Source organism: Phyllobates terribilis, unplaced genomic scaffold (assembly GCF_046119375.1).
Source record: "Phyllobates terribilis strain yellow unplaced genomic scaffold, ASM4611937v1 Scaffold_56__1_contigs__length_8794411, whole genome shotgun sequence".
NCBI classification, from domain to species: domain Eukaryota; kingdom Metazoa; phylum Chordata; class Amphibia; order Anura; family Dendrobatidae; genus Phyllobates; species Phyllobates terribilis.
In genome coordinates this window covers 1,553,611-1,567,523 of record NW_027362816.1, presented here as the reverse complement: position 1 = coordinate 1,567,523, position 13,913 = coordinate 1,553,611, and the positions used below count along the sequence as shown (strand labels likewise).

At 42.7% G+C, this 13,913-nt stretch overlaps 1 protein-coding gene across 1 annotated transcript; it reads left to right on the top strand.

Annotated features, from left to right (window-relative positions):
- The first annotated feature begins 580 nt into the window (after nt 1–580).
- Nucleotides 581–13,081, top strand: LOC141192231 (uncharacterized). Its single transcript, XM_073661722.1, has 6 exons — nt 581–685; nt 815–919; nt 994–1,117; nt 1,201–1,289; nt 1,488–1,578; nt 11,070–13,081. Exons 1-6 carry the CDS (start codon nt 608–610, stop codon nt 12,518–12,520), a joined length of 1,938 nt encoding a protein of 645 aa, XP_073517823.1. The 5' UTR covers nt 581–607; the 3' UTR covers nt 12,521–13,081.
- The last annotated feature ends 832 nt before the right edge of the window (nt 13,082–13,913 follow it).

Sequence of the window (13,913 nt, the reverse complement as noted above, 5' to 3'; positions counted from 1 at the left end):
CTGTAACTTCAGCGCATCTCCTGCTGCCGCTCTGCCATGCATGCCAGGATGGTGGATTGGGGTGCCATGCATACTAGGATGGTGGATTAGGGTGCTATGCTTGGCAGGATTTTGGATTGGGGTGCTATGCATACCAGGATGGGGATAGGGGCCACTTATTACAGGAAGAAGGGGGCCATATATACCAGGATGGAGGATATTAACAGAATTGGGGGACATTACCCCTATAACAGTGTCAGCAGCAGACCCCCTCCCACTTAACAGAGCATAATGACCACATTTTTTGCTTAATTTGTTTTTTTCTATCTTCCTCCTTTAAAACCTAGGTGCGTCTTATGGTCCAGTGCGTCTTATAGTCCGAAAAATACGGTATCTGAATTATTTTATAACTTCCGTAATCCCAACTGATAACACATAGGTATCTCTATCTGACCTCAACATGTATGAAGTGCTCTACCACATTATTGCTTTATACCAGCATCACAATGCTATTAATTTTTTTATTACACAGAATTTTATATATTTTACACCAACTCATCTTCAATTCACTCAGATTCCCACAATATGAGATACTAACAATTTATCTATATAATTTTCCTAGAGAAGAATGGATAGAGACAAAAAGAAGATGGCGGAGAGGATATTACACCTCACCCTAGAGATCCTCTTCCGGCTTACTGGAGAGGTGAGAGATTCTGATGACGTCACATTACATCATTCTTATCTATGGGAATAACAGATGGACAGAACTGGAGAGGTGAGGACTCTGGAAATGTCTGGAGGGAGATTTATTAATGTGTCTCTCCATAACCAGAGATTAATCATGGGGCCTCCATCTCACCCCCTGATACATGAGGACATCAATGACCAGAAGATCCTAGAACTCACCTACAAGATGATTGAGCTGCTGACTGGAGAGGTGACACTGCTGGGACATTATACAGTAACGCTATGAAGGGATCGAGGGGATGACGGTATCATTGTATGTGTCAGGTTCCTATAAGATGTCAGGATGTCGCCGTCTATTTCTCCATGGAGGAGTGGGAGTATTTAGAAAGACAAAAAGATCTATACAAGGACGTCATGATGGAGGTTCCCCAGCCCCTCACATCTCCAGGTAATAGACAGGACTAAATACACACGGCCTATAATTATCTGTATGTAAAGAATGAATTCAGTCCCTGTATGTGTTTTCTCCAGATCTATCCAGTAAGAGGACAACACCAGAGAGATGTCCCCATCCTCTTCTTCCACAGGACTGTAAACAAGAAGATCCCAATTTTCCTCAGGTAGATACAGAGAAGATGTCATGAGATGTCTCCTAGGATGTGTAGACGGCTGTAAAGGTCTTGTATTCAGTCTTGTTTTAGCCACCAGTATTATATGTTTTATATTTGTGTAATGAGAACGGTGGAGATGACAGGATTAGAGCTGATCATAGAGGTGACTTCTCCATCTGTCTTTGACTTTTATAATATTTGTTTCAGGGTGAAGATCTGATCCATATTAATACTACAGAGACATATGTGAGGGGTGATGAGCGGTGTAAAGAGGAGATTCCTACATATGACTACCCAGGTGAGTAGTAACCACTGAATACAGAGAAGTCACAGATTCTTCTCAGTCACCGGCTGTGGCTGCTTTATCAGTGGTGTAGTCCGGCCGTATCACAATCGTGTGATCACCATTTTGCCGCTCTACCACAACATTCTCCTCCATCCAAAAATGTTCACATTACTTTGTGTGATTGTGAAAGACATTTTCTGTAGAACTTACAACCTGGAGGATCCACCTACCCCCTGGGATTAAAAGACTCTGTCCGTTACCTGCCCAGATCTGTAAACTGCAAAGCCAAATGTCAGCGTACGTAGAATGTGCTGACGAGTGAGAAAATCACTTGAAGAAAAATTATGATGGACCTCTTAGAGGAAGCGAAGGGTAATGATGATGTTGGCTTACTAGGTGCCTGATATCTTATTAGATGAATCCACCTTCTGTGCTGCTGAATGTTCTCATATGGTCCCTACAAGACCAGGTCCAGTCTTTCTGACCAAACTTCACTTTTATGAGATACAACATTAAATGTGCAGTGAGGGCAAGTGTGAATTTCTGTATAATAACAACAGAGTTTCCCTTTATCCTGAGTTTTCAAACCAACTAACTTCAAACAGAATTGTGATATCCTATACAGAAAACATTACACCTGTGCCATGATATATCTCTAAGCTGTGCATGGCTGATGGGTGTAATATACATTTATTCACGCCTGCAGGAGATGTGTTGGCATGGCTCGAGCCCTGGTTTCATGGATTCACCCCACGTCATAAATTACATTGTTTTTGATCCCAAAGGAGTTCAGATTACTGCACAATCTCTCCTGAAATGGGGGCACTAATACTTTCTCTACTCTTCTGGTCCGGACTCATAGTAGCTCCAATGGTCCACCATAAATTAATGCGTTTAGTGAGTTTAGAGTTGGAGCTCTCCTTACATATGTTATTGTTTGGGATGTAACATATCTTTTAATCTGTCTTTTTTTTACAGGTTCATTTTGTATGATAGTTTGATTGTGGTGGGATTGGCCTGCCTCACTTATGTGTCTCTGTAACGCCCTGGTAGTCTTTCAAAGAAGGTCTCCATTGCCTCTTCCTAATGCCCGAGGTCTAAATTTAAGACACCTCAGCTCTGCACTATTTTAAAAAGTTCTCCTTGAAAGTCTAATATTTCTTCTTGAAACTCATCTGACAGAAAATATTGTCCCTTACGATAGTTTAGATTCCCAAGAGCCCCCGAGCCCCATACTCTAATTACCCCAGAGAGGTTTCACCACAAGTTATTCATTTTTCTCTGATGAAGACTGTTGAGTTTGATCATTTCAGTAGATGTGTTATTGTCTATAGTCACAGTTTTTGACTTCAGTAGTTAGTGCCCAAAATTCTCTGATTTAATCTCTTCCTGCAGCCAGTTTTCTGTTCCTAATCAGGACCCATTTTTCAAATCTGACGTGTGTCACTTTATGTGGTGATAAGTGTTGGAATTCTTCACAAAGGATAATGGGAAACAAATGGACCTTACAAATTATTTTCCAACTTCTTTTGAACCCGACAATACCCTATATTCGTTTGTACACTACTGTCTGGGTACATAGCACGGATAAGGAGGGAAGGAGCGCCATTTAGCTATTTGAATGCAGATCTTGCTGGGATAGTGTGCAGACACAATGTATTGGGGGAACTGTTCATGATCACCTGGCAGCTCAAAACATGGCCACCACGAATAGGCTTGGCTCTATCTACTCCATTTTCCAGATCCCAGGGATTGCCTTTCTCATCACCCTTTAACCCCAAGAAGAATAGTCAGGTAGCCGGGTCATAACCAAGAGGGCAGAGAAAATACAAAATCAGAAGACACAAGAGTAGTCAGTAAACGGGCCGAGGTCACAACAGGAAACAAATACACAAGCCGAGAGCTGAGCACAGAGGACTGAACCAGAGGATAACAAGGCTGTATCTGGCAGCTCCGGCAATATTCTTCAAGCTTTAGTAGGGTGTGGTGCTTTCCAGTTGGCTGAAGCAGGGAGCAGATTACTGCAGCTGGACAGCACACGCACCCATACTGCCAGACTGGATGGTACTACAGGTCCCAGGCACCCTAATCTTAGTGGCTGGACAGAGCCTGTGCCACCCAGAGCTTTTGGTTCCGACATCTCCTCCATCATCAACACCACCTGCAGAATGAATAAGGCGGCTCCTGGTGACAGAAGGAGACATCGGGGGAGCAGATTCCAGAGGAGATGGGACACATCATTTATAGAATCCCTAATATAACAAAATGGCAGAAAACCAGAGCAGTAGAAATCCCCATAAAGTTTCTCCATTTTGGAAATTATAACCCTTAGTAAATTTATCTATAGGCGTAGTGATTATCTTGACTCCACAGGCACTTTCCGGAAATTGGCACGCAATGGATGTTGGAGAGTGAAAATTGCACTTTGGCCATTTTATTACCCAACACATAGTGCCCAGATTGTGCTTCAGGAGACACACACAGTAAATGAAGTGGGTACTTGTCACTATAGTAATGCCAAATACATGGATGCTTGTGACAACACCGCTTTTCTTCTTAATTATGCCAAACATGATTTCTGATTTCCAAGAGCAATATACCTTTTTATTTTTATGATGACTTTTTTAACCTGTGTACTTCTTTGGTTGATTAACACAGACTATTGTTTGAATAATACTGAATGTTAACACTTGAGTTGAGATGTACTGCAACTTGTTGTCTGCAAATCTTGCAAGATAGGGACATGGAGCAATACTGTTTGATAATATACTAATTTCATATTATACCAGCCCAGCGAATTGTTGATTTGTCGAGCAATGGAGGACAAACTATGCAAGTTGATTAAATGCTCAAACAATGAGTCATGAGCTTCTTCCACCTTCATCCCTAACCCTAGCCCTTGACCTGTGAATGATGGTTGCAAAGACAATTGTGATCTATAAAAAGGGGGTCTCTGCCTCTATTCGGTGTCATTCTACAGCATGTCAGCTTAGGGGACTTCGGTCCCAGCTGGAGGAATACAGATCGGCTCCATTGACCATTGCTGAACCCTCAGAGACGTCTTGAAGAATCCAGGTAGGAACAAACAGTTCACCTGGCCGCAGACCTCACTGCTCTCTGTTAGTTTCCTAAGCTTGTCGTTACCTCCTCTCTTTGGGGGCCAGCCAAAAGCGGGGGACCACTGGTGCCGGTAGTTGGCTCTGGAAGCCCCAAAATCGCAGCTGTTCTATCCCAGGCGTGCCAGCGGAAGGGTGAGGACTCTGTAATTTGCACCATCTTGGGTACTTGCTGGGACTGTTTTACCTGTTTATTGATAGAAACAAAAACAAACAGGAGGGTTCTATCTTGTGTTTTGCGGTCACGTGACCATCTTCCTATATATTCCAGCTCCGCCCTTCTGGCTTTGCTGGACTTCAGTGTTGTTTTGACTGTCTCTCTAGCCAGGTGCTTTTGTGCCTATCTATCTCTAGTTTGCTTGGTCCTCTGGACCTCTAGTACTTTTGTCAGTTTATCTTTTGCTCTGCAACAACTTCTGTTAGGAGGTGTCCCATTTTTGTCCCAGTCCTTAGTTCTTTTAGGGACCCCTCCCTTTCTCTATAGGTCTCCGTTCAGACTAGCCGAGGACGAAGGCGGGTCTGTTCTCAAGGAACAGGTTGCCGCTACAATGTAGGGACTCAGCTTAGTCTTACTGTAGGGACAGCTCTCCCCTTCTTTCCCTAGTTTATGTTGCAGATCATAACAGTAAGTCCAGCCCAAACAAAAACCTTAAGGAAAGAAATCCGGGGATCAGTATGGTTTCTGTTCAAGATTTGGCTCAACGCCTGCAGGGATTGTCTCTGGAGTTGTCCGAGCTCCGGAAACACGGGAGTAGCTGTCCTGGGGCGCATTTTGTCGAACCCAAGGTAGGACTCCCTGATATTTTTTATGATAAACAACAAGATTTTTTTTCCTTTAAAAATGCTTGTTTATTATATTTTCGTTTGAGACCAAGGTCCTCTGGGAATGAATCACAGCGCATTTTGTTTATCATGTCACTTTTGCGCAAGGAACCACAGGTGTGGGCCTTTTCTCTCCAACCTAATGATCCGTGTTTTAGGTCAGTGGAGGATTTTTTTTCTGCTATGGGGCTATTGTATGACGATCCTGATCGAGTCTCATCTGCTGAGACAGAACTGAGGCATTTGAATCAGGGGTCAGGTGATGTTGAAAATTATTGTACACACTTCAGAAGGTGGTCCTCAGAAGTGAAATGGAATGATTCGGTGTTAAAATGTTTTTTTCTTGCTGGTCTAAGTGAAAGGGTTAAGGATCTGCTGATTGCATTTCCCGCACCTGAAACCTTGCAGGAAGCCATGCAATTAGCTATACGTGTGGACAGGAGACTGCGTGCCAGGGTTGATGATGAAAAAATTCCTGCAATGGCAGCTCCTAGTCCCCAGAGGGTCTGCTCGGACGGCGGAGAACCGATGGAGTTTGGGGTGATGTCACTTCGCTCTCAGGAAAGAGACCGCAGGTTTTCCAAGGGATTGTGTTTTTATTGTGGTAAAACTGACCATTTGATTAAGAACTGTGAGCTTTGTTTAAGTAAAGAAAAAAAAAAAGGTCAGTTACGCCCGTATTGCTTGTTTGAGCTCTAAGGGAGTATTTCTTTCAGGGAGTACCTCATTGCAGGAAGATTTGATTGAATTTCAGGTATTTGTGGATTGTGGTTCAACACTTAATGTGATTGATAAGGGTTTTTTGGAAAAACTTAAATTGGAATCCAAACCTTTGTCATCACCTATTTCTCTGATTGCAATTGATAACACTCCTTCGAAACGTATTACTCGCAAGGTTGCTGCATTTCCCCTCACTATCAATGGCATTCACCAAGAAAATTTGGATTTGGTGGTATTAAATAATTTACCCTCTCCAGTCGTTTTAGGTTTGACTTGGTTAAAACTGCACAATCCTTTACTGGACTGGTCTACTAATGAGATTAAGTCTTGGAGTCCTAAGTGCTATGATAAGTGTTGTAATGGTCGCATTGCGGTTGTGGAAAAAGGGGAATTACCTGTACCTATTCAGGATTTTTGGAAGTTTTTTTCAGAGGAGGAGTCGCAAGTTTTACCTCCTCATAGGGACTATGATTGCACCATTGAGTTTGTTCCTGGAGCTACTCTTCCCAAGAGTCTCTTATTTAATCTGACTATCCCTGAAAGAAAGGCCTTGGAGGAATACATACAGACAAGCTTGGCTGCTGGTCATATTAGACCTTCTAAGTCGCCTGGTGCCGTTGGATTTTTCTTTTTGCTAAAAAAAAGGACGGCGGTTTACGTCCATGTCTGGACTTTCGTGAAATTAATAAGATTACCGTACGCAATTCCTACCCATTGCCGTTAATTCCTGACTTGTTTAACCAGTTAGTGGGGGCCAAGTGGTTCTCTAAAATTGATCTCCGGGGAGCATACAATTTGTTACGAATGAAGGAGGGTGATGAATGAAAAACTGATTTTAACACTCCGGTAGGTCATTTTGAGAATCTGGTGATGCCTTTTGGTCTTACCAATGCACCCGCGTTTTTTCAGAACCTTATTAATGACATCCTGAGACCTTTGATTGGTAAGAATGTGGTTGTGTATTTGGATGACATTCTGATTTATTCACCAGATCTGGAGTCTCATTGGCAGAGTGTACGTGAAGTTTTGCAGTTATTGAGTGATAATTCACTCTTTGCTAAGCTGGAGAAATGTGAGTTCGCTGTGCAGAGAATTAGTTTTTTGGGCTACATTATCTCCAGCGAGGGCTTTGAGATGGACCCGGTGAAGGTTCAGGCTGTGCAGAAATGGCCTAGACCTATTGGTTTGAAACCAATACAGAGATTTTTGGGTTTCGCCAATTATTACAGGAAATTCATTAAGAATTTTTCTATAATTGTTAAGCCGCTGACCGATCTCACCAGGAAAGGTGCGAATACGGTCCAGTGGACTACTGAGGCCATTGAAGCTTTTGTGTATCTCAAGGAGAGGTTCAGTTCTGCCCCTATCCTTATGCAGCCTGATGAAACCAAGCCTTTTTTGGTCGAGGTGGAGGCTTCTTCGGTGGGGCTCGGTGCAGTTTTGTCGCAGGAGAACAAGGATGGAGTACATCCCTGTGCTTTTTTTAAAAAAAAAATTTCAGAGACCGAACTTAATTACGATGTTGGTAATCAGGAATTGCTGGCTATTAAACTCGCGTTTGAACATTGGTGTCATTTCTTGGAAGGTGCTAGATTTCCTATTCAGGTTTTCACAGATCATAAGAATTTGATATATCTGGATGCTGCCAAACGCTTGAATGCCCGTCAAGCTAGGTGGGCACTTTTTTTTTCTCGGTTTAATTTTTCTGTTACCTATATCCCTGGTACTAAGAATGTTAAAGGTGATGCTTTTCTCCCATGGTTGGTACCGAGGAGGAGGAGAGCATTTTACAGGAAGGAGTTGTGGTAGCAGCATTGGACTCCGTTTTGGAAGATGGGATTCTGAAAGCCCAAGAGGATGCCCTATCTAACACTCCTCATGGGAGGTTGTTTGTGCCTAGAACCTTTAGGAGAGAGTTGTTTGTGGAGTATTATGAGTCTCGGTTGGCAGGTCATCCAGGAATTTCTGAGACTAAGAGACTTATCAGTCGCAGGTTTTGGTGGCCTGGGTGGCAGAAGGAAGTCATCAAGTGGGTACGTCAATGTACGGTGTGTGCTGGGTCAAAGGCTTCACATACCCCTGCTGCGGGGTTGCTTTGCCCTCTGGTGGTTCCTAGTGTGCCTTGGACGCATCTGGCAATGGATTTTATTACTGACCTTCCTGTGTCCGAGGGTTTCACTGTCATCTGGGTTGTCGTGGACCGTTTTAGCAAGATGTGTCATTTGGTTCCATTCATTAAGCTACCCTGCGCTAAGACACTCGCTAAGGCGTTTGTTAAGGAAATTGTCAGGCTCCATGGCGTTCCCACTGACATTGTTTCTGATAGGGGACCTCAGTTTGTGGCTCGCTTTTGGCGTGCTTTTTGTGACAGGTTGGGAGTCCATTTGTCATTTTCGTCTGGTTATCATCCTGAGTCTAATGGACAGACTGAAAGAAAGAACCAGGATGTTGAACAGTTTTTGCGTTGTTTTATGGCGGACAATCAAGAGGGGTGGTCTGAGTTTCTGCCACTCTCAGAATTTGCTCTTAACAACCATACATCCTCCTCTGCTGGGTGTTCTCCTTTTTTTTGTTGTACTGGGAGACATCCGTCTTTTGGTTCGTTCTCCAAATTGGGGTCGGCGGTGCCGGAGGAGGAGAATTTTTCTGGTGATTTGGAGAGAGTTTGGACTAATGTACGTTGTAACCTTCCAGAGGCTAACAAAAAGTCCAAGAAGTATTTTAACAGGAAACGTAAAGAGGTTTTGTTTACTGTGGGTGACATGGTTTGGTTGTCCTCAAAGAATCTGCGGTTGAGGATTCCCTCTAAAAAATTGGGTCCGAAGTTTGTGGGGCCATTTAAGGTGCTTCAGGTGGTTAACCAGTCTGCTGTTAGGTTGGAGGTTCCCACCTCCTGGAAGATTAATCCTGTGTTTCATGTTTCCTTGTTGAAAAAGGCTGATGTATCGGATAGGGAGGCCACTGTCAGAGTTCCTCCGGTGGTGGAAGACGGCGAATATGAAATTTCTCGTATCCTGAATTCCAGAGGGCATAGAGGGAGATTGCAGTATCTCGTCGCTTGGAAAGGTTTCGGTCCTGAGGATAACTCCTGGGTAAAGGCAGATGATGTCTCTGCCCCTAGACTTGTCAGAGCTTTCCACAGGAGATTTCCGGATAGGCCTGGAGGATCTGGAGGATCCTCATAAAAGAGGGGGGTACTGTTAGAACCCTCCTGTTTGTTTTTGTTTCTATCTTGTGTTTTGCGGTCACGTGACCATCTTCCTATATATTCCAGCTCCGCCCTTCTGGCTTTGCTGGACTTCAGTGTTGTTTTGACTGTCTCTCTAGCCAGGTGCTTTTGTGCCTATCTATCTCTAGTTTGTTTGGTCCTCTGGGACCTCTAGTACTTTTGTCAGTTTATCTTTTGCTCTGCAACAACTTCTGTTAGGAGGTGTCCCATTTTTGTCCCAGTCCTTAGTTCTTTTAGGGACCCCTCCCTTTCTCTATAGGTCTCCGTTCAGACTAGCCGAGGACGAAGGCGGGTCTGTTCTCAAGGAACAGATTGCCCGCTACAACGTAAGGACTCAGCTTAGTCTTAATGTAGGGACAGCTCTCCCCTTCTTTCCCTAGTTTATGTTGCAGATCATAACATTTATTGTCCGCTTTGTGGTTCAATAAACTATTACCACACTGTTTTACCTGCACCCTGTGTTGTCTGAGTAGTATTACGCCCACGGAAATATGGTTTGGGCACACTGCAAGGCTCAGAAGCGAAGGGAAGATTTGACTTTGGGAGAGCGGATTTTGCTGGATTGGTTTATGGATGAGTAGAAGTTTTTATTGGTATCATTTTTGCCTACATAATAATTTTTGATGGCTTCTTATTCCAGATTTTGGAGGCAGAATGAAAAAACAGTTGAACACCACGTTATACTGGTTCATCCTATGAGGTTTTCTATTATACTGTGACTGTCATTCTATCAATAACTTGCCATTTCTACAGACACTTTAAGTAGAAATGTTCAAAAATTACATTTCAAGGATATTTTATTCAAAAATAATTGTTTCTTATTGTTAACAAACAAAGTAGCACTCTGTAATGCTAAGTATGTAAATATGAAGTATGAAATATGACTAGCATTACTGCTATAGAAAATAGAAATAAATGAGAAATTGTAGCACATAAATTGGCCAATTCATGTGTACCTGACAGCTGCGGTAAGGTGTTTCTTGATGTCAGGACCCTACCAATGTGAATACCTCTCTAAGGGACATCCGTCTGCTTATGTGTGGGAAAGTAAGATTTTCTACAGCAGTAATGCTATTCATATTTCATATGTCATATTTACATACTTAGCGTTACAGAGTGCTACTTTGTTTGTTAATTGTATATGGAGGTAGCTTCTCCTAGTAAGCACCTGTTCACACCTATTTCTTGTATTGGAAGTGCCGTTAGAAACAGAAAAAACTATGTTTAAGCTTTGACTGAGCACTCCACCTCTATGCCGCAGGTGGTTTTAATTGCAGTAGGATCTTGCTTTCCCACACATAAGCAGACGGATGTCCCTTAGAGAGGTATTCACATTGGTAGGATCCTGACATCGAGAAATGCCTTACCGCGCCTGTCAGGTACACATGAATTGGCCAATTTATGCGCTAAGATTTCTCATTTATTTTTATTTTCTACAGCAGTAATGCTACTCATATTTCATACTTCATATTTACATACTTAGCATTACAAAGTTCTACTTTGTTTGTTAATTGTATATGGAGGTATCTTCTCCTAGTAAGCAACTGTTCACACCTATTTCTTGTATTGGAAGTGCCGTCAGTTTTTTCTGTTTCTATGTTTTTTATTCTTGGCAGATGACTGTACCAGGAGATCAGAGGGACAGCTGACATCTTCAATTTTTAAATCAGATGATCTTCAGATTCCACGGGATACAATTGAAGTGAATGCCATTACTCCAGATATACCATCATCCCTTCACAGCAAAGATCTATCATCTAATCCTATGAAACAGGTCCTGTCTTCTGATTCATTACCGACTACTAAGGAAAATCAAAATAAAAAAATAAGCATTACAAAACGTACTGCTCCTAACGCAAAGAAGTCATTTTCATGTTCAGAAAATAGGAATAGTTTTATCCTTGAAAAGTCTATTCTTAAGCATCAAAAATTACACACAGCTTACAACAGATTTTTTTGTTCCAAATGTGGGAGATGTTTTAACCAGAAATCAGACTTTGTCAAGCACCAGAGAATTCACACAGGGGAGAAGCCTTTTTCATGTTCAGAATGTGGGAAATGTTTTAACCAGAAAGTGCATCTTGATGGCCACCAGAGAACCCACACAGGGAAGAAGCCTTTTTCATGTTCAGAATGTGGGAAATGTTTTAACCGGAAATCAGACTTTGTCAGGCACCAGAGAATTCACACAGGGGAGAAGCCTTTTTCATGTTCAGAATGTGGGAAATGTTTTAACCAGAAATCAGACTTTGTCAGGCACCAGAGAATTCACACAGGGGAGAAGCCTTTTTCATGTTCAGAATGTGGGAAATGTTTTAACCAGAAATCAGACTTTGTCAAGCACCAGAGAAATCACACAGGGGAGAAGCCTTTTTCATGTTCAGAATGTGGGAAATGTTTTAACCAGAAATCAGACTTTGTCAAGCACCAGAGAATTCACACAGGGGAGAAGCCTTTTTCATGTTCAGAATGTGGGAAATGTTTTAACCAGAAATCAGATTTTGTCAAGCACCAGAGAATTCACACAGGGGAGAAGCCTTTTTCATGTTCAGAATGCGGGAAATGTTTTAACCGGAAAGACTATCTTGATGGCCACCAGAGAATCCACACAGGGGAGAAGCCTTTTTCCTGCTCAGAATGTGGGAAATATTTTAACCATAGATGGATTTTTGTTGTACACCAAAGAACTCACACAGGGGAGAAACCTTTTTCATGTTCAGAATGTGGGAAATGTTTTAACCATAAATCAGATTTGATTAGGCACCAGAGAACCCACACAGGGAAGAAGCCTTTTTCCTGTTCAGAATGTGAAAAATGTTTTAGTTGGAAAGCACATCTTCATAACCACCAGAGAACTCACACAGGGGAGAAGTCTTTTTCATGTTCAGAATGTGGAAAATGTTTTACCCAGAAATCAGTTCTTGTTAGACACCAGAGAATTCACACAGGGGAGAAGCCATTTTCATGTTCAGAATGTGGGAAATGTTTTAACCAAAAATCAGATTTGATTAAGCACCAGGGAACCCACACAGGGGAGAAGCCTTTTTCCTGTTCTTTATATTTTTAATCCAAAAAATTTTCATTGAGCTTTTTTTCATTAGTTTTTTTGATAAAACAAGAAACCAGTACGTACAATAATAAAATAACATACCATAGGGATGACATACATGCATCTCTCCTATATATCCTTTCAGGTGGCCCATTACCGTCTGATAACTTTCAGTTACTATATCTTACAATTAACATTCCACATTCTTGAAATCTCTTATATAGCCATAATATTGTAATAAACATTATAATCCTATACACATATAGGTGTGCTATATTACCCATACCACATGTTAAGGAATTCCAATGAAACATTAGACCTCGCCAATACCCCCATTACCACCCATAAATCAAATAGTCTCTCCAACAATAACCCTCTTGATGGCATTCTAGGTGTATCCAACCATAATCCGATAATATTATTTATCTTATTTTTGAGTTCACTCATTTCTGGAGGTGAGGGAGTAATCCATTTGGATGCTATATGTTTCCTAGCTTGAAATAAAATACGTGAAATCCCTATTGAAATTGGGTCAAATTCCATATCATCTTCTAATATACCTAATAGGCATTTTTTGGGTCTGGTTGAATATCTATTTTATATACCCTCTTTATAATAGACAAAAAACTCCTTTCCAGTATTTACCTAACTCCTGGCATTCCCATAGTGTATGTAATATTTGAGGTCTACCTATGATGTCAATTACAGGCCTCTCTCATCTTTTTAAATGGGAGAACTTGCACAATTCGTGGCTGATTATCGTATTTTTCGGACCATAAGACGCACTTTTTTCCCCCCAATATTTGGGAGGAAAATGGGGGGTGCGTCTTATGGTCCGAACCTTACCTGCGGTGGTGGTAAAGTGGGATCGCAGGGCCCTCCAGGAACGCGGCGGTGGCGTCGTCGTCAGCGGCAGCAGAGATGAGCGGCTGGGGCAAGCAACTGTGCCTGGCTGGTACTGGGGCTGGCGCCGGTGTCGGGCTGTGAGCGATGTGCGGCCTGAGCAGATTTTTGATGTGCGTGGCCAACTTCCTAGAGCTGTGATCTACAGGAAAATGGCCACCGGAGCTACCGGTCCGCGCATGCGGCGGCCATTTTCCTGTAGATCACAGCTCTAGGAAGTTGGCCGCGCACACCGGAAACCTGCTCAGGCCGCACGCCGCTCACAGCCCGGCGCCAGCCCCAGTACCAGCCAGGCACAGTTGCTGGCTCCAGCCGCTCACCTCTACTGCCGCTGACGACGCCACCGCCGCTAATTCCACCGCGTTCCTGGAGGGCCCTGCGATCCCACTTTACCACCACCGCAGGTAACGTTCGGACCATAAGACGCACCCCCCATTTTCCTCCCAAATATTGGGGGAAAAAAGTGCGTCTTATGGTCCGAAAAATACGGTAATCAGCCACGAATTGT

Coding starts and splice junctions, on each gene's coding strand:
- LOC141192231 (XM_073661722.1), top strand. CDS start 608: ATGGATAGAGACAAAAAGAAGATGGCGGAGAGGATATTACACCTCACC. Junction 1,118..1,200: donor CCAGCCCCTCACATCTCCAG/GTAATAGACAGG, acceptor TGTTTTCTCCAG/ATCTATCCAGTAAGAGGACA. Junction 1,290..1,487: donor AAGATCCCAATTTTCCTCAG/GTAGATACAGAG, acceptor TATTTGTTTCAG/GGTGAAGATCTGATCCATAT.